This window comes from Molossus molossus, unplaced genomic scaffold (assembly GCF_014108415.1).
Source record: "Molossus molossus isolate mMolMol1 unplaced genomic scaffold, mMolMol1.p scaffold_m16_p_20, whole genome shotgun sequence".
Classification (NCBI taxonomy): domain Eukaryota; kingdom Metazoa; phylum Chordata; class Mammalia; order Chiroptera; family Molossidae; genus Molossus; species Molossus molossus.
The window spans coordinates 13,139,570-13,159,995 of NW_023425356.1; the positions used below are offsets into that span (position 1 = coordinate 13,139,570).

General features: G+C 47.0%; 1 protein-coding gene across 3 annotated transcripts in view; it reads left to right on the forward strand.

Moving 5' to 3' along the window:
- The window catches only part of MAGI3 (membrane associated guanylate kinase, WW and PDZ domain containing 3), a 204,757-nt gene extending 192,677 nt beyond the window's left edge, over window positions 1–12,080 (forward strand). For 2 of the 3 annotated variants that reach the window (XM_036272469.1, XM_036272470.1), the window contains 5 exons: window positions 4,376–4,478; window positions 5,107–5,215; window positions 5,722–5,865; window positions 9,242–9,380; window positions 10,669–12,080. In XM_036272469.1, the coding sequence (XP_036128362.1) occupies window positions 4,376–4,478; window positions 5,107–5,215; window positions 5,722–5,865; window positions 9,242–9,380; window positions 10,669–11,651 (1,478 nt within the window). In that variant the 3' untranslated portion in view covers window positions 11,652–12,080. Of the gene's footprint in view, window positions 1–4,375; window positions 4,479–5,106; window positions 5,216–5,721; window positions 5,866–9,241; window positions 9,381–10,009; window positions 10,101–10,668 lie in introns of all 3 variants that reach the window. The other variant, XM_036272471.1, reaches the window with a different exon arrangement.
- The last annotated feature ends 8,346 nt before the right edge of the window (window positions 12,081–20,426 follow it).

A 20,426-nucleotide genomic window follows, 5' to 3' on the forward strand; every position in this document is an offset into this window, starting at 1 on the left:
TAATTTTAGAACATACGGATATCTTTCCCTGTCACCTGTATGTAACCAAACATAATTCCATACAAAATGTTTACCTTATGGCTTGTGCTTTTGAAGTTTTAAGATAAGTTATCCTTCCCCACCCTGTGTCACAGAGATTTCCTCTTACGTCATCATCTACTAGGTTTATAATTTTGCATTTTACGCTGGGTCTTTAATCCGCCTGGAGCCGAGCTCGTCTAGTTTTGGAGCGTCGTGCAGTTTCCACGGTGAGCCGTGGCTCCGCAGGGCAGTCAGCCAGCACTGCCGTCACACTGTCTGTGAGCATCGGCTAACCCCCAGCACGGGTCTCCAAGCTCTGCTCTCCTGTTGGTGCATCTGCGCTTGGGCTGGTTCACTCATAATATTTTTAAAGTGATCCCTGGCCGGTTTGGCTCAGCAGTTAGAGCGTCAGCCTGCAGTCCAGAGAGACCCGGGTTTGGTTCCTGCGAAGGGCACGTACCTCGGTTGCAGTTTGTCCCCAGCCCTGGTTGGGTTGTATGGGTGGCAAACACTCAATGTGTCTCTCTCACATTGATGTTTCTTTCTCTCTCTCCCCCTCTATCTGAACAAAAAATAGAAAAATGTCCTCGAGTGAGGATAAAAAAAATATATATATATATTTTTTAAAGTGTGTGTATATGTATTTTTTAATCTGTAACTTTGTGGTATATCCTAGTATCTGTTAAGGCAAGTCTTTCTCCAACCCCTCCCCCACTCCAAATAGACTAGATATTGAGGAAACTTTTTCATATAAAATTTTAGAGCAAACTATTAAGCTCCTCCAAAAACTCCATCTGTAATTTTCATTGGAATATGTTGAGTATAGTGCAAAGTTAATGTATTGTATTTATTAAATTTGGGGAAATTTATACCTTTAAAATTTTTTCTGTATTGATTTTAGAGAGGAAGGGAGAGGGAGAGATAGACACATCGATGAGAGAGAACATCAGTTGGCTGCCTCCTGCATGCCCCCCACTGCGGATTTGACCCACAACCTGGGTATGTGCCCTGACCAGAAATCGAACCAGCGACCTCTAGGTGCATGGGTCGATGCTCAACCACTGAGCCACACTGGCCGGGCAAATTTATACCTTTAAATATTGTCATCTCACACAAGAGCATGTGATGTCTTCAATTATTCAGATCATCTTTTATGTCCTTTAGTAGAGTTTTAGAAAGTTCTCTCATAGGGTATTTATTCTTGGTAAAGATGATTCGCAATGCATTGTTTATCTTCTGATAATAATACTTTTTCTTAAGTAGTTACATATAGAAACTCCTGAAAAAGCTCAGTTGTCATTGAGGACAGGATACTTAACCCACTGCTTTACTAATTGAAAACATTTCAGATAAAATTCAGAGATAACATACCTCTTGGAATAAATATTTAACTTTGAGAAGTAGAGCAGCTTTTAACACAGAAATGAATTGGATGACTAAAAATGAAACGAATAGCAGTGAAAGAAAGTTGTATTTAACCTGAAGAGGACAAAGCAAAAACATGTAACAGCACCAATTTGCGGTGCCTTCTGCCTGCAGTGACATCTCTCACCCTTAGGGGGAGGTAGAGGAAGACTTGAAATTGACCAGCTTATTTTTAGTCCTGAAGTTTTACACCCATTGCTCTAGCCATGCTGGTGAAGCCAAAAAAAATTATCTAAATTGAATTCCTACAAAGGTACAAGTATCTCCCAGTCATCTTGCTGCTAGATGTAACTATTTCCATCAGTTTTCATTCCCCTAATAGCAGCCATGAATTTACGACGACAGAGGAGAAATCGCCTCTCTAGGGAACTCTCAAGTTTAGAGGCAGGGAACTTGCAGTCGGCATGCCCAGTAAGCAGAGGTTGAAGGACTTCTGGGAGTAGAAAGATAAATGAGGTGTGATTCCTGCAGCCAAGGAGTTCACAGTCCAGCAGGAGAGACAGGTGTTCACCTCACTCGGGCACAGCGTGTTAAATGCTGTGAAAACAGTGTGTTTAAGGAGCCAGGTGATGTCACAGAGGCGCCGTTGTGAACAGGAGATGAAGTGCAAAGGCAGAAGTGCCCAGGTGACAGGCTTATAGTACCTTCTGAGCAATAGAAAGCCGACAGATTTTTAAGCAAGGCACTGGTATGTTTAACTTATGTGCTGGGACTGGAGTCCAGGAAGCAGAATGGAGACGAGATGGTGGCAAGAAGACACCAACATAAGTAACTAAGCTAATGAGGAAATGAAAGTCATGACAGTAATATGAAAGAGCAACAAACAAACTTGCAGGCCACCCCCCGCCCCAAAAGTGTGCATACTCCTCTTCTTCCCTGAAACACGACTTTGAAGAGGAAAGACCACCCTTAGATAAGGTCTGCCAGGGCTGGTCCCATCGCTGCGTCCAGGACGCGCTGCTGGCGACCACGCAGAGCAGCCTGGCACCAGTCCCAGCAGCAGAACCCCCAGGGGCGCCACAGCTTCCCCACAAACCCTGACCCTCCTCCTCCCACCTCCCATACTCTTGCCTGGGTTTTCAGGGTCCTCTTGCTCAATTGCAAGAGGTTCTTTAATGTACCGTATCTATGTTTTTAGTCCCAAGAACTTTGAAGAGAAACTTAGTCCGAGCCGTAAGAGAGTGATGCATGTAGTAAGGCCTGGAGGCTCAGCTCCCTCAACAGAGAGAGCTTCCGGAACACTCGTGTCCCTCGTCTCTGACGCTGGTCCGTCTCCCTGACACTCCGAGACTGTGTGTGTATGTCAGTTCCCACGAGTTCTAATCAAAAATGGCGTCTGTATCAAGCATTTTTGCTGTATAAGGTAAATATTTTAAATATACACTTGAAGAGAAAGATAGCCCAAAAGAACTAGTTTACCATTGACATTAACAATAATGATGACTATGTTTGAAACTTTTCTATAGTGACTATAAGATGCCAAGCACTATTCTAATCATGTTCCTGTTCTGTGGATGAGATGATTAGAAGCACAGAGAGGTTAGGTCATCTGTTCAAGAACACACAGCTAGTAAGTGATGGCAGGCTTAAGCCCCGGCAGTCTTGCTTCAGAGTTCATGGTCTTAATCACTAAGCTGTGTCCCCTCTCTTTGGTATTTTAAATATCCTGTTTGATATTTGGACAGGATAAAACATTAAAAAGTTTCAGCTTTAAAAATACGAGTCTGGCAGCGTGAAGAGTCTCTTTAACTGTCATCTCCCGTGACTGGCCGTCTAGATCAGGCTTAGCTAGCAAATCTGCCTTCAAAAAACAACAGAGCTGGAACTATTGCAAAAAATACAGAAACAAATGTTACTTTTTTCACCTATATTTGTGCTCTCAGAAAACAGGAGCAGGAAAATCTTTGAGGTTTTTTTTTTAATCCTCACCCAAGGATATATTTCTGTTTATCTTCAGATAGAGAGGGAGAGAAAGGGAGAGAGAGAGAAACATCGACGTGAGAGGGACACATCGACTGGTTGCCTCCGGCACGACCCCAACCAGGGCCAGGGACGAACCACAACCCAGGTATGTGCCCTTGGCCGGAATCAGACCCACGACTCATTGATCTGTGGGCCCACGCTCTACCACTGAGCCAAACTGGCCAGGGCAGAAGTGGGAAAATCCTGGTAAACATTTGTCAACACACAGGATAATTTGGTAAGTTGTCATTGGTGTTCAGCGTCCGGCAGGGTAACTGCTCCCATATTAAAGGTGCAGGTTGCAAGCTGTGTGTGGAGTTCGCAGGCCCTGTTCCAGCATCTCTGAGACCTGTCTCTGTTGTCTGTTGTCTAGTGGTTCCAGGATGGAGTGTGCTCTGGAGACTCCCAGAAAGAACAGGCTAAAGGGAGTTACTGAAGCCCGACCTCGCCATAATATTACTCCAGTGTGTTCCTTTCTGAGTTCCAATTGTGTGGGTTTCCAGACAAGGTGAAAGACGGGGCCCCTGGCCGGTTTGACTCAGCAGGTAGAGCTTCGGCCCGAGGGCCAGAGTCACGGGTTTGACTCCAGTCAGGGGTCTGGCCCTGGTCGGGGTCGTGCAGGAGGCAACCATTCGATGTGTCTCTCTCACGTTGATGTTTCTCTTTCTCCCTCCCCCTCCCCCTCTATGTGAAAATCAATGTAAAAATGTCCTTTGGTGAGGGTTGGGAAAGTGAGTGTAGTAAGAATATGACTCCTATTCTCTTCGAACATAAACTTTAATCAAAAGGCCCAGGGGCAAAGGTGGTAAGGTTCACTTCCAGACAGCTGAGAACACGCTGTGCGTGCGGAAGTCTCCGAAGTCGGTAAAGCAGCAGCCATTGGTTATTGTCTCGTTTGCACAGACTCAGTTGGCCTTCGCGTTTTTAGATACAAATGCTTATTTGTGTTGTTTTCTCATCTGAACAGAGCATCATGGTCCACCATCAGGAGCAAACTCAGCCAGGCAAAGCCCAGCCCTGCAGCACAGGCCCATGGGGCAGTCACAGGCCAACCATGTACCCGGGGACAGGTGAGGCTGTTCTCTCCTCACCCAGCCCCCACCCCTGCTCCACAGTGATGCAGATGCCCGCTGGAGGGGTCAGAATGGGGTACCTTCCGTTTCCTGCACTTCTCCATCCCCCGGCACAGCCTCACTCCAGTCCTGCCGACAAGTGGGTTAGAAGGCAGCCACAGTACCACTGGCCCCTCTGCCCTGTCTTGATTTGGGGAGAGAAGCCCCGGCCCCACAGATGGTTGTCTTCCCAGGTGACCCGAGCAAAGCAGTATTTGTACCTATTTCTCTCCTCTTTGTTGAAAATATTGCCGTAAACAGTAACTGGACTTCTAGAGAGTCAGTGGCACCTTCGAGGGGCTGGCACTCCCTGCAGGAGAGCCATCTGTGCCCTCGGGTGTTTGCTCGGGGGCGTTCGCCTTGGTGGACGCCGAGGCGCCCTGACAACGAGAAGGAACAGCCGCGGACGGAGCCGAGGCTCTGCCGGAGGGAAGGACCCGGCTTCTGGCTCGGGGTGTCGTCTGTCTTTGTAGCAGTCGGTCAGGGGGAAGGGCCAGGTCCAGCTTTGGAAGGAAATGAAATTAACCTTTTATCTGTAGCCTGTTCGTCATTTGCTCAGTTCAGAGTGAGCCTTGATCTCTTGCAGTGAGGTTGGGAAAGACGTGTCCGCTTCTTACCGACACTCCTGGTCTGACCACAGGCACCTCGCGCAGCCCGACTCGGCCGCCATCTCCGTCGGCGGCCGGCACAACCAGGTACAGATGCCCCCGAAGCCGACTGGCTTCTTTTCATCTGCTGAGTCACTGACACAAATTTTTACTGCAAATCAGATAAATTAGTCCCTCCAGTCAGTCATTCTTGAGGACCCACGAGGTGTCTGTCAGCTTCCGGGGGGGAGAGGAGGGGGGACAAGCCCCCGACAGCTGCCGAGGTGGGAGCCCCTGGCCGGGCGCTTAGAGAGAGCAGTGGTTGAGTTCCCAGAGGAGGTTTGGGTTTTTCCTTTTTTCAGAAAAATTAGTCCAAGTCTACTTAAAGGGGGCATGTCCCAGAATCCTGTTCTCTGCTCCCCCGCACGTTGGCCAACTAGCAGAGGACGCGGAGCCCGGGCGGGGCTGGTGGCCCGCGCGGCCCGTCACCCACGCGGCCGTCCCCTCCGCAGGCCTGCAGGCAGCTGACGTCTCCTCGCCCCATAAGCAGGCAGCTCTCCCTCAGGGCGCAGAGGAAGCAGCCATGAGAACGTGCTTTCTCGGCCTCTCTGCAGAGCCTGGGCTGTTACCCGGTGGAGCTGGAGCGAGGCCCCCGGGGCTTCGGGTTCAGCCTGCGAGGAGGGAAGGAGTACAACATGGGGCTGTTCATCCTGCGCCTGGCCGAGGACGGGCCCGCGCTCAAGGACGGCCGCATTCACGTGAGTGGGTCTGCTTCGCCCTGGCTCGGGCTGGTGCAGGGCTGTCTGTACAGCAGTGGGTCAGGGGCGAAGACAGCTGACGGAAGGGGAAGCGGAAGGCTCTTGGATCTAAGCAGCGAGCTTGCCCCGGACCTGAGAGGCAGATGCTGCCCGTCCCTTCCTCCCCTAGGGGGTCGGTTCTTTGTTCCGCCCGCGGGACTGCGGCCTATTCCTGTTGTTCCGCATCTCAGCGCCTGCCACGATGCCCTGAATATTCAGAGTAGGTGCTCCGTAGATATTTGTTGAAAGAATAGACTAGAGGGATGATACTTCTAGCTAATAAGAGAATTATTTTTTATTTTTATTTTTATCTAGTTTTTATCCTCACCCAAGGACATTTTTTTTTTTTTTTTTTTTTTTTTGCATTTATCTTCAGATAGAGCAGGAGGGAGAGAGGGGGGAAGAGAGAACATTGATGTGAGAGAGACACATTGAGTGGCTGCCACCCACACGACCCCAACTGAGGCCAGGGACAAACTGCAACCAAGGTATGTGCCCTTAGCAGGAACTGAACCTGGGACTCTCCGGTCCGCAGGACGACACTCTAACCGCTGAGCCAAACCGGCCAGGGTGAGAGAATCATTTTTTAATATTTAAGATTAGCTCCCAGAACTTATTACTGGATAGGCAGGACTTAGGTTAGTTATATGAAGCAATTAGCAAACAATGTAATTCACTAAAACAAGAAAATGTGGCCCTGGCCAGTTTGGCTCAGCCGTTAGAACGTCGGTCCGTGGACCAAAGAGTCCTGGGTTTGATTCTGGCCAAAGGCACGTACCTCGGTTGCAGTTCGTCCCTGGCCCTGGTTGGGGTTGTGTGGATGGCGACCAATTGATGTCTCTCTCCCTCCCATTCTGTCTGAAGATAAATGTAAAAATAGCCTCGGGTGAGGATTAAAAGAAATTAATTTAAAAAAAAATAAAACAAGAAAATGTCAACTTGTATACAGATGGAAAGGTGTTGTGTCTTTGAGAGGATCTTAGACTTAGTGAGTCTTAAGCTGATCCTTTAATCTGGTTAAAATGTAGAGAGGAGAAAATACGGTTCTGGGCAAAGCTAATGAGAAATCAGCCGAGTGGGAAAAGTTCACTTTAAGGAATAATGTCAGACTTCAATATTTAACATAGAAGCAAGTCAGCTTAGAAAATATCCGGAGTCCGTGTCCCCGTGCCCTAGTCTTGCACAAAGGGAGCGGCCGGTGCCGTCATCCCTGCTTCTGAGGCTCAGGGAGACTGAGGCACGCGCTGGGCTCACTGAGCAGTGACGGCCGTGGTGTGGCCCAGCTCGCGCCCTCCAAGCCCAGCGTGTGCTCCAGGCCGGGCCTGCTGTGTCCACCGCCTTTTCATTCCTCGGGAGGCCGGAGGCTCTCGGCAGGGCGAGAGGAGTGTGAGCGATGTGCTGGAGATACTCTGAGTGTGGTGCCTTCCAGTGCGTAGTTTAAGAACTGGGGGACTGCCTTAAAAAGGGTGTTTTAAAAGGAGCCCAGCCCAGCCGGTGTGGCTCAGTGGTTGAGCGTCGACCCTACACCAAGAGGTCAGGGCACATGCCCAGGTTGTGGGCCTGATCCCCAGTGGGGGGCACGCAGGGGGCAGCCAGTCGATGTTCTCTCTCATCGATGTTTCTATCTCTCTCTCCCTTTCTCTTCTCTCTCCTCCGTCCCCCAGAATTTTTTCAGTAATACAAACCTGAACATGAATTTGTTCTGTTTAAGCAAAAGATGTATTCCTTAGTTTATTCTTATCACATTTAAAAAATTTTAAGTAACAAAGTTTTAGGAGAATGTTTGTTTCCCTTCCCCTCTGAAAGGTGCCCATTTCTGTCCAGCTTGGTGCCCACAGCACAGCCTCTCTGCCAGGAACCTTGCAGCCCCCTTTCCGCCTCCAGTTTACTTTTAAAGTTAAACAAAAGTGACACCTGGTGGCAAATCTATTCAATTACAAGTTTTATTGTAATTTATTTGTTGTGCTAAAACAGTAAGACATATACATACAGATTGACAGTGAATTTGATTGAAATTAATTATAACCTCAATCACGTTTTACAAGATGTTCCCAAAGCACACTTCAAATACCATCTATTTTCATTTTCTTTTCTCTCATTATCAGCAATCTAGTAGTAATTTGTCATCTCACAAAAATGATTTTTCTTCAGTCACTTATTAAGGGAAGTCTGGGTATTGGCTTTTGTTTCACTTATATATTCTAGATATAATTATGTTCATTACTTTTCTCCATTCTATTATCTTACTTGTTTTTAAAGATTTATTTTCTACTTTATATGTTAAATTCATCGATCTTGTTTCTGATATCCTCCATTTCTTCATTTTTTTCCTAAGTATACAACAAGACACTTTTTCTATTTCATAGTTTACTTGACATTTTTTACATTGTACCATCTACAGTTAGATCTAATTCATACTGATGCACTTTTAAGACTTTTTTGGGAAAACCAGAAACTAGATATTGCTGGTGTGTAATCATGTTTTATTCCATTAAATCCTCCCAGCGATCCCGGAAGGTATGTGCTGCTCTTATCCCCGCTTACTGGAGAGGGAAGTGAAGCCCTTGGCCAGGCGGAGCCAGGAGTGACCACCAGCGTCGTGGCTCCAGAGTCCGGGCCCCTGCTCTGTGTGGACCCACAGTTGTCCCACTAATTGTCATTAAATAGAGTCCTTTTCTGTTGTTATTTCTGAGTTGTTTTAGCAAGCTCTTATAAATATTTGTGTTTTCTTTGGCATTTCAGTAATTTTCTATTACGCAGTTGTGTTTTGAAGCCAACACCCTTCAGTTGCTCGTTAACCTTGAAATGTATGTTCAAATCCGGGATAAGATCGCTACCATCATTCTTTTTTATCAGGCCCTTTGCAAAAGTTATACTTGATTTGTCCATATTTCCCTTTAAAATAAGGCATTCCTAGTAAACAGCAACGTTCCTGAGGCATCTTAGCAGAAGCCCTAGTTTTGGGGAAATCATTTTACACTAAAGTAATGAAATATGAGCCAGTTACTGGATTTAAATAAATATTCATATTAATATATTCTCCATGGTGAATTTTTTTCAGTTTTAATCTATGAATATTTCATTTGCTCCTTGATTTCAAGATACCCAGATCCTGCCTACTAGTCATACTCCCATTTGGGATTTTTATAAAGTAAATAAAATTAGACATTTTCCCTTCCCATTGGTACCATATCCCAGTCCTCACTCTAGCACGACAGCACAGCGCGCAGGTTAAAAGTTTTATAAACGAAAGAGGTGCTCAGCTAGGTTGTGCGGCTCTGGAGTTGGCCGAAGCAAAACTGAAAGGTGCATAGTTTCCTTGATGTTCCCCGTCCAGGTTGGTGACCAGATTGTTGAAATCAATGGAGAACCCACGCAAGGCATCACACACACCCGCGCGATTGAGCTCATTCAGGCCGGCGGAAATAAAGTCCTCCTCCTTTTGAGGCCAGGAACTGGCTTGATCCCGGACCATGGTAAGTGGGTAGCACACCTGCAGCTGGACAGTTACGAGTATGAGGGAGGGGTCAGCAGAAGGAGAGGAGTATCTATTTGGAGGGGGGTTATTTCACTAGCTAAGTCAGGGGGAAACACCAGAATCATCTGAAGCTAGTTATATAGCATCATTTTTATTTGGGATAAATATTACAAAATAGTGGCTCAGAGAGGACTTTGGCTGGGACTGAATATATGTTAAGCTAATTTCCACAGAAATCATAGTTGCTTTTGCAGAGAATGTGCCTGTAGAAAACAAGGATATCAGAGGCAAATGATTTAAATGTCACAAGAAACATTTGAAATCTCTTCAGATGTTACTTTATTTCATAGCCTAAGATTCGTCCCTCTAATGAGCAGCATAAGAGATCAAGGCTCTGCCTGGAGATGCGGAGTCTGAATCCTGGGCTGGTCTTAAAACATCCCCGGGAACCAGGGAGCTTTAGGGCGAGTGCGCGAGTCTAGGAGTCGTGCCCACAGGCCCCCGCTGCCCCGCAGCCTGATCTCTGACTGTAGTACCTCCCCGTCTGCTTGCCCACCCTGCGCCGGTGACGTCTCTGCTTGCTGCGCTGTGATGTTCGCACACAGGCCTGTTCTCTTCCTCCTTCAGGTGTGGCTCCTTCCGGTCTGTGCTCCCACGTGAAGCCCGAGCAGCGTTAAGGCTTTCAGGGCTTTTCTTGGTCTTTCCTTAAAAAGACTTGGTAAATTTGCATGTCTTGTCGATCACTTCCTTCTTTTTAATTAAAAATTATGCTATTAAGTACATCTAATTCTATCTTCTGCACTTCTCAGTTTCCCTTTGACATTAAATTTGACAGCTTAATGCCAGAAAACGGTTAGCAGCCGCCCGGCCCACAGCTCGGGCTCCTCTGTGAGTGGTGGGCGTGTCCCTAGCTGGTCCTTTGATGAGAGCGAAATCAGTGAGCGTCTTGGACCAGGTTATTTGTCTAATTTTAAGTTTTTTATTGGGCTTTACTATTTATAAAGAATTTATACATCATATTATCTCACTAATTACGTATAAGTAATGGAGAAACTAAATAACTGTGCCAAGTTAGCTACTTGGCACTTCATGCATATGGGAACCTACCCTTGTACAAATAGAACTGTCTCCAGCATCTGCCTCGACAGAGACAGCGAAACACAGATGAACTACTTATACGATCCTCTTCCTGGTCAAGGGGTCAGTGAGTTCAGGTCTGTTCAAAGCTTACCGCTCCTCCTTCACCCCACAACCTGACGGTGTCCCTTCGCGTGCCCTCTCCTCAGGTGACTGGGACATCACTCACCCCTCATCCTCCCGTGTGATCTACGATGAGCAGTCGTCGGCCCCGCCCTCCCGTCCTGCTTCCACGCTCGAAGGGCCGCACGTGCCAGGGGCCGGAGAATCTTTCGTGAGAGCTCAGGTGTGTGAAGAGGCAGAAGGATTCAAGGACACTGTGCCTGGAAAGAAAAGCACTTTAAGTCAGTCTGATCTGAAGCATCCGTCTCTTCCCCAGAAAGATGTGAGGAAAAGGGACCCACCCCACAGCCATGGGCACAGTGACAAGAAAAATGTCTCAAACGTAGAAAATGGTATAACCCAGAGAGGTAGGTCTGCGAGTCCCAAAAAGTCAACCAGTCGCTATGCAGAGGAGCGTTCAGAAAAGGTTCTCAGTCCCCTCAAAAATGATCCCAACAGAAGACCGAGGGACCGATCAGCCAGCCCGCGGAAAGGTTCTGGGCAGGATCGCGCCGGAAGCAGGGGCCGCTCTGCCAGCCCGAGGAAGCAGCAGCGAACCGAAGGAAGTCAAGACCAGGCCAGCGCTGAAGCCAGACTCCTGGAGAGCCAGCGAGCAGGGGCCCGAGCCGGTGACAGCGCGGAGCAGACCGCGGACGGGAAAGAAAAATCGGGTGTGATCAGGAAAGAGACAAAGCAGACTCAGTCTGGAAAAAACAGAACAAGGTCTCCGGAGAAAAAAAGCAAGAGAATAGATGAAAAGTCTCTTCCGTCCAAAAAGACCAGTAACGCTACTAGTAGAGTCGTGTCAGAAAAGAAGCTGAAGCCAGACCCTGAGGAGAGAGTTGTCCCCCAAACGGAAGACGACAGGGGGAGCGAGCGAGAGGCGGCTGACACACACAGGGAGGGTGGCGGGGTCAGGCCCGAGCGTGGCTCTCCAGCCAGGAAGGCACCGATAACCCCAGGGCCCTGGAAGGTGCCCAGTGCCGGCAGAGCCACTGGCACAGCCGGTGTGGCCGAGAAACGGCTGTGACCTTCAGCATAAAGCAAAAACAAGCTGTAACCTTTCCTTGTAAAATGCAGCATTTTCCCCCCCAAAGTCATTTTTTTTTTCAGAAATTCTGAAATACATGTAAGTACATTTTGATTTGATCATCACGTTACGTAGGCTGAAGGAAGGGCCTTCGGGTTTGCTAAGAAGCCCCTGCCCCCGGCTGGCTGCCCTCCACCACGCTCACGGATGCGCCCAGCCCGTCCTCATGGCGTCTGAACCAGTGTGGTCACAACTCACTTGATTACTGTGCCAAGGTAGCTACTGTAACTGTCTGTGTTGACCTCGCTCAGGTAGCCCCGCAGCCATGGAGGAGAGGTGTGGAAGCTGACCCTCTGCACCGCACGCGCATGTCCAGAGAGCTGGGGTCCCTGCAGCAGAGGGGGCTCCGCAGCTCGGCCTGCAGGGTGGCAGCTGCCCTGCTGATGGCGGGTGACGTTCCAGTTTAAAAACACAACTCGGCTCTCACTACTGGAAAGGAAACAATGTAGTCAGTACTGAGGCTTACAGTTTGTGTTTCATTCAGCTGGGTAAGGCATTTCACTTACCCAGACACTGCTCACAGCGGCCCGTTCAGACGCCCCCTGCTGCCATCCAGCCCACGGGGTGCGGCCCCTCGTGTTGCTACTACAAGGAAAACGACCAGATTTCTATGTCTGGCTGTTCTGGGTGTACCTACCACGTCATTAGTGTTAGTACACATCTGAAGAGTCAAAATATGCAGCTTGTGTGAGGGACTTTATCATGTAACCCATTTCACAGTCCCCGCCAGGGACAGGCCCTGCTCTGCGGGTTTGAAGCAGAGCCCTGGTAAGACCTGCTCAGCAGGTCAGGACACACAAGGTCACAGGCAGTGCTTGCTAGGTCTTACATTCGTTTAAAAACAAGAAAGGGAGCCCAGACATCTGCTTAGCCTCAGATTCTCAGATTCCTGGTTTCAAGTCTAATGAAGATGTTTGTCGGAAGGAGCCAGGTTCCCAGGCCCCGGAAGCAGCATTCAGTAGCATCTAGAAATAAAGGAACTTCTCAGAATAAAACCACACTCTGTCTCTGGGCTCCCCTTGCTGTGAAGCATGTCCAGGCCCCTGTAGAAAAGACGCTTCCCCGAGTGCAAGTCGAAGTCCCTTTCATCCAGACCTGTATTTACCTATTGTAACTACTTGAATAGAGCAAAATTAGAAGGCTTGATAAATGCTACGAGTTTAGTACCACAGAAATGATTTATTTTCCCTATAGTCCACAATAGTGATAAAAATCCTATTTTTATTGTTAACTGTGACATAACTTTGATGTCATGTTGTCAGTCTGACGTGGCTCTTTCCTTTGAGTAACCTGTCACTGTATTGACTATGCCGACTTAGCCACGTGGCCTTGGAATGCTAAGCAAAAATATGGATGTACCGGTGTAAACGTTTATATATTGTACAGTAGCTTTATATATACACTGAGGTTCTGATTAGAGAGAGATCTGTAAATCGCTCGTTATTTTTTATATAGCTATTAAAAAAAACAAACAATTCATGGCCTGCATTTCTTTTACTGTTAGCTTTCCATTTGTGGAGCTAATCATCATTGTGGTCTGAGTCCTCACATAGATTTTGTCCTTCCAAGTACCAAATAGTCATAGTCCTGCAATCAAAACTCTTACAATGATGACATTACCTAATAGCCATAGCACACTTTTGTCTAGATGCTTAACTCAAACCAATTACAAGTGTAATAGTATGCCTATTTTATACCTTTCGTTGTAAAGAAAATAGCTTTGCATAAAATAACTTTGCATAAAATAACTGCCCCCAAAAATCCTTTCCTATACTGTCAGGGAGAACAAAGAGCTTGTCTTACTGGAAATTCAGCTCCCAGACATTTCTCATGGCTGTAGTGTAAGCCCAGTTACCCACAAGGTCACAACATTCTGTGTATCAGACTATGAAATTTCACATTATTTTTAAGTCATTCTATTTTCTATAGGCTACACTTCAAAAATGAAGTGTTTGACTTGGTTTCATTTAATTCTTGGTATGAATATGCCTAAAACCTATTTCAAGACATGGCTAATTGAATACTCTTATGGGGGGGGGGGGCGATAAATTCCTACCATTGCATGAACTCAACACTAAGATTAAAACCCAGCCCTACAGCAGAGACTGCAGAAAGTGACACAAAGTATTTTTTTCTTGTTATTTTAGTGGCTATTATTTTCTTACTGATCATAATAGCAAACAAAAGTTCTGGGACAGTAGTGCATTGTTGCACTAGGAAGATTTGACTAAGCGCTCACGACATTACCTTCCAACCGAGTTACATCAGACGTTAGGATCCAGGAGCTTTGGAACAGAGTCAGCTACTCCAGAAGCCCTGGACGCAGAACAGCTGTTCTCATGTAGAAGAGTCCAATACTTTCAGCACATGGATAAATGTATTTCGTGTTCAGTAGGTCCAACACTCCAAGAGAACGGGGTTTTAGGAAAGCCAGAGTATTCAATTTAGTTAAACTGTGACAATCTGACCAGTGACTTCCACAGAGGTGTGTTTGGCTGAAGCCAGGTCGACCGTGTGTTACTACGACACTGGTATCAGACCCCGTCACAAACACCATGTTTCAATCTGGTAAGACGACTATGTCAGAGCAACTTTTTTTTTAATTCTCACTCAAAGACATTTTTCTATTTTTATCTTCAGATAGAGCGAAGGGAGGAACAGAGAGAGAGAGAGAGAGAGAGAGTCGATGGGTTGCCTCCCAAATGACCCCAACCAGGACCTGGGATGAACTGCAACCGAGGTACATCCCCTTAGCTGGAATCGAACCCGAGACTCTTTGGTCCACAGGCCGATGCTCCAACTGCTGAGCCAAACCTGCCAGGGCACATCAGAGCAACTTTTTGCATCCTTATGGCATGCTCCAATGCCTAAGATCCATCTATGCTTTTTAAACAGATTTATTTATTTAGGCTCTTTACTGGTCATGCTATTCAAGGTTATCAGCAATAGATAATATAAAGCATGCCTTAATTATGACAGGAAATCTATAAGCTTTGCTTTAGTTAACCGAATTAGTTTAAGATACCCACTAACTTGGATCTATTTTCGATGCTGCTCCGCAAATAGAGCCTGAAGAAGTATAAGAAGGGGTATGAAGGCTCGTGAAGCATGGGATTCTATCCACTGGAGAACGCGGAACCTTTCTCACTGTGCATTAAAAGACGCAGACACAGACAGATACCCACAGGACTCCGGAGGGTTAGGCCACATGAGAGCACCTGGCTGTCTTCCAGTGCTTCCGTCAGAGTCCAGCACAATCCCCAAATACACAAGTCCAGAGGCGCATTTTGTCCTCCATGAACAAGCACCCTTTGTCACCTTGAGTAATGCCTCATCACAGCTCCCAGGAAAGGGATGGAAGTATTTCACACTTGTGAAATTCAATTTTCACTGTTCAAGATGGGCACCGATAACTGCAAAAAGCAAAGGAGTACTTTAAATGACTAAACTAGTCAATACATGTGTAGAGATTACGTTTAATAAATTTACTTCTTGATAATCCCAAATCATACATTATATTTGAAAGTGAGACCCATGTGGTCCATTATGAGTACGCAGATCTAAAAAATTTCAAAAATGAATTTCACTAATTTAAAAGAAGGTTATTTTTATAGTGCATAAGTCCATTTACCTCTGAATGCAGTTAACCAAGCCGGGTGGGCTTGGCGGTTGGAGCATCAGCCCGCAGACCAAAGGGCTGCAGGTTCGATTGCAAGCAACTAATGGATGTGTCTCTCGCATCAGTGTTCTCTCTCCCTCCCTTCCACTCTATCTAAAAATTAATGGAACAATATCCTCTGGGAGGATAAAAAAATAAAAAATGCAGTTAAACAAAACTAAAAACATAGATCCATCAGCTTATACTTTGTGAGACATACTGGTATTGAGGATTTTCCTACATGTCTCTGAAAATCAAGAAAACCAGACCCCCATTAGGCAAGCATCTGGATATTCAACTGTTAGTGTTTAGTTTCGATTATACATGGGCCATAATGTACATATTCAGGAAGTCTGAGGTTCTACCTCCATAGCAATTTTAAGGGGATAACTTTTCCCAATACAACAAATTCTAAAATTAAGTGAACAGGTATTATTCTTATCCTTTTATGGTTATTACTATTCCAACTAAGTGTATGAAGAACCTGTTGTAGTTCTGTTTTTATATTTTGGTTTACTTTCTCAGTAATAGGTAAATATTATAACATATATGCTCTCGGAGACCAAACAAAGCCGGTTCCCAGAAACCAGTCCGCAGATACAAAGGAAGCACTGGGGACAGGAGAATCGTGAGGTTAAACTCTTCCATCCTAACAGGAAGAGAAAGCACCAGTGGTAAATTACTTGAGGTCTATTTTTCATTCATTCTACAGATTTGTATCAAGTATGTACTATGCGGTCAGGTACTTACTGTTCAGGAGTCTGGGGACCTAGGAGCGAACAACAAAAAAGTCCCTGCCTGAAGGAGCTTGTGTTCTAGTGGGGAAGGACAGAAACAGGCAAAAAGTAAGATAATCAGACGGTGGTAAGCGCCATGAAATCGGTAACCGGATATGAGATGGAACCACCTTAGTTAGGGTCGTCAGAGACGCCCCGCTAGGGAACTGACAGCTGGAAAGCCACCCAAGGGAGAACCTAGAAAAACATTGCGCCCCTGGCCGGTTAGGCTAGTGGTAGGGCGTCAGCCGGGACCAGTGAGTCCTGGGTTGGACTCCAGCCAAGGGCATGTGCCTTGGGTGCAGTTTGTCCCCGGCCCTGGCAGAGGTCGTGCAGGAGGCAACCAGTCGATGTGTCCCTTTCATGTCAATGTTTCTCTCTCCCTTTCTCTTAGGGAGGCCGGCGTGGCGGAGGGGGAGGGGACGGGGACCGGGAGCCGGCCTGGCGGTGGCGGTACTGAGAAGGTGGCTCCGGAAAGGGGAGCTGCCTGACAGTGACCGGCCTCGGAGGCCGCCACAGCGCAGGCCGGGGTTCAGGAGGAGTGAGCACTAGTTTCCATACTGTTCAGTTCGCTGACCCACTGGGGGGAGGAGGAGAGGGACCGGGGCTCAGCGCCCAGCCCGGGTCAGCGTGCCGGCGCCTCAGCATGTGGACACGAGCGGTGGTGGGGTGGACACAGGGGAAGGGAGAGGGACAGAATATTGGCTTGAACAATTGGGAAAACTTTGTTCCATTTACTAAGGTGCAAAAAACATTTATTCTTCCACCTAATTTTTAGAAAAGGAAAAATATCCATGAGAAATGGGTTTGGGAGGTTGGACAGCCGCCAGTACAGAGGAGGGAAGCGAGGTCGCCCCTGACCCCGGTACTGCTCTGCGCTTCGGGGGGGGGGGGGAGCCCCAGGCGGACTGGCCCCGCGGAAGGCAGCTGGAGGCTCACAGCCGGCCAGGGGCTGGGCTCGCAGTCTCCGTGGGCACTGCGCAGCACGGGGGGCGGGGGAACCCCCGGAAAGCAGCAGGCAGAAGTGCCCCGGTCAAACGGGGCAAACCTCGCACAAACGGAGCGGGGGGACTCGGGAGGACTCGGCGCCGACGACGGAGGAGAGAAGGAGCCCTGGACCGTGGCTGCTCTGACAGCTGAAAAGCAAGCTCTGGACCGACCAAGGTGCTTCCAAGCAACCCCATTCAACAACAGAGCAAGAACACGTACACAACGCTCAGGCATGCAAACTTCACATCCAATAAAAAGTTACCAGGCACGCAGAGGAGGAGGAAAATCTGACCCAAAATGGGGGGGGGGGGCAATCAAAATAAACCCAAAAAATGATAAGGGTGAGGATGCCAGCAAAATGGCAGAGTGAGAAGACTCCTTTGTTCCTCCCTTTTAATTTACAACTGTAACCGAACAGAAGATCCCTGCCCAACACGGACATCGACAGATGCACACAGCGGAAGGTCTGAGGGTGGGCGCAGAGGGGTGAGAGGGGGCAGGGTGGGGAGGGCAGGGTGGTCGCTGCCGACGCAGAGGCGCCCGCCACAGCTCCGGCCACCACAGCAGAGGAGAATCCGCTGCGGCCTCACTATCCTGGATGGTAAGAGAGTCAAAAGCAGTGGTCCCCTGGGGAAAGGCAGCTCCCTTCCCCTATCCCCAGCTTTATTTTATTTTTCTAATTCTTTATTGATATTACAGAGAGCGAGGAAGGGAGAGGAAGAGAGAAACATCGATGAGAGAGAACATCGACTGGCCGCCTCCTGCATGCCCCCCACTGGGGACCGGGCCCACAACCTGGGCAGGTGCCCTGATGGGAATCGAACTGGCGACCTCTCGGTGCAGGGTCGATGCTCAACCACTGAGCCACACCAGCCAGGCCCCTTCCCCCCGACTTTAAACAGTAACACAATACTAACAGCTTCTGCTGCCAGGGAACAGACTGCAAATTGTGAACTTCCCTCTCGCCCCACGCCTCCCAGCAAAGCCAGGTGGAGGCAGCAGAGACGCCTCCAAAGACACAGCGGGGCCAGTGGCCACTAGGGAAGAGGCGGCAGCACGGGAAGCTCACAAAGCGGGTTCTCCACCTGCCACACCCACCGCAACGCCAGAGCCCACAGCAGGCGAGCCAGGCGCAGGGGGCCCCACCAGCCCAGGTGTACACAGCACTTTCCTGCTCTATCCAAAATCACTAGCAAAATAGCCTTGGGTGAGGATTAGCCAAAAAAAAAAAAAAAAAAATTGTTGACATGAGCAACTACATACTTACATACAGGGTGGGGCAGAAGTAGGTTTACAGTTGTCAGTATGTGAAACACAATTTATTCTTGTATTAGTATTTATTATTGTATTATTTTCCATACGAACAACTGTGAAGCTACTTTTCCCCACCTTGTATAATTTTAGCCATCTGAAAAATAATTTAAACCAATTATAATCATCAAAATTGTAACAGAAAACGCACAAGAGTAAACTATTTGCCCAGCCAGTGTGGCTCAGTGGTTGAGCGTCAGCCCAGGAACCAAGAGGTCGCTGGTTCGATTCCCGGTCAGGGCACATGCCCAGGTTGTGGGCCCGATCCCCAGAGGGGGGCATGCAGGAGGCGGCCAATCCATGTTCTGTCTCTCTTTCCTTCTCACTTCCTCTCTCTCTCAAATCAATAAAGAAAAAAGAAAGAGTAAACTATTATAAATACTGCATTTAAACTAGAGAATTCACAGTCTCAATAGAAATTAAAAATAAAAAGCAGAACAGCATAAGTCTTGGTCTGAAATCTGCGCTGAGCTCCACCTTGGATCTGAGACAACTGCTGTCCTTCCTTAAGGAAAACAGTAAAAGCATGACTTCTCCGAGCTGCCTTGGGGACACAGAGGCACCTTCACAGAAAGTTCCTTCTAAGGGCAGATCACTGTGATAAGGTTTTCCCTTCAAAAATATACGTAATTCATGCAGCATTTAGAATGGCTGCATATTTTGGTCATCCACTTCTAATTCAGCAATCCTACTTCCTATGTTTCTATCTTTACAGTGAGGAATCTATCAGTAAAATATTTTTAAAGGGTTTTAAATAGCAATAACAAATGTTTATGTTAAATCCACAATAAAGATACATTTGACAACCCTATTGAGTAAGATATGATCCCATTTAACAGGTAAGAAAATTGAGATACAAAGAGGTTAAATAGCCCTGGGCGGTTTGGTTCAGAGGTTAGAGCATCGGCCTGCAGTCCAGAGAGACCCGGGTTCGGTTCCCACTAAGGGCACGTACCTCGGTTGCAGTTTGGCCCCGGCCCTGGTTGGGTTGTGCAGGTGGCAACCATTTGATGTGTCCCTTTAACGTCGATGTTCTCTCTCTCTCTCTCTCCCCCACTCTATCTGAACAAAAAATGGAAAAATGTCCTTGGGTGAGGATTAAAAAAAAAATAACAATAAAGAGAGAGCCACATTTAAAAAAAAAAAATCACAAGGAAGTTAAGTAACTTGCCCCAGATTATGAAGCTAGTAAGTGGCAGAACCAAGGGTATGAACCCAGAAATGTCTAACCTCAAGCCCTGGTCTCTTGAAAAATTCATCTCTAAGCCTCAGAAATCTCCTTGCATATATGGAACACGACTTTGCATGAGGTACAGGCAGACCTCAGAGGTATTGCAGGTTCGGTCCCAGACCACTGCAACAAAGTGATCTTTTTGTTGGTGGAGGGACCTGCCTTCAATTTGCAAAAAGAAAAAAAAAAAAAAAAAAAGGCAACATCTGTGAAGCACAATAAAGCAAATGACAGTAAAATGAAGTATGCCTGTATATACTTTACATATAATAACTAAGTTTCTAATCTTTAAAAATATCACAAAAATCTTATTAAAATGTTCAGGTTTTCAATTTGCTTCAATGAATGCTTCAAAACAGGTAACTCAATGACTAAGACATAGGTAAACTACCAGAGTTTTCATTAACAGGTATATGCCTGTGTGTATAACAGAGGATACTGGTAGAGAATTTAAGTCATCAAAGGCTTCGCTTCGCTGAGTATGGACACTGAGGACCTGAAATTGTACGAAGGGTTGCATCCGTTCAATTGCACAACAGATAAATCGTTAATGCTTCACTTCATACTGTGATAGGAAACAGCTCAGATGATCGCTATGGAAACCATGTTGGTGGACATGGTTGAGTACGCATGTACTCAAATTTCTCGTGCTAAGTTACATGGCATTTCATACACATGACTACTTCACCAACAACTATAGTTACCAAATTAACCTCAAATTTATAAACAAGTTAAAAATGTATCCATAA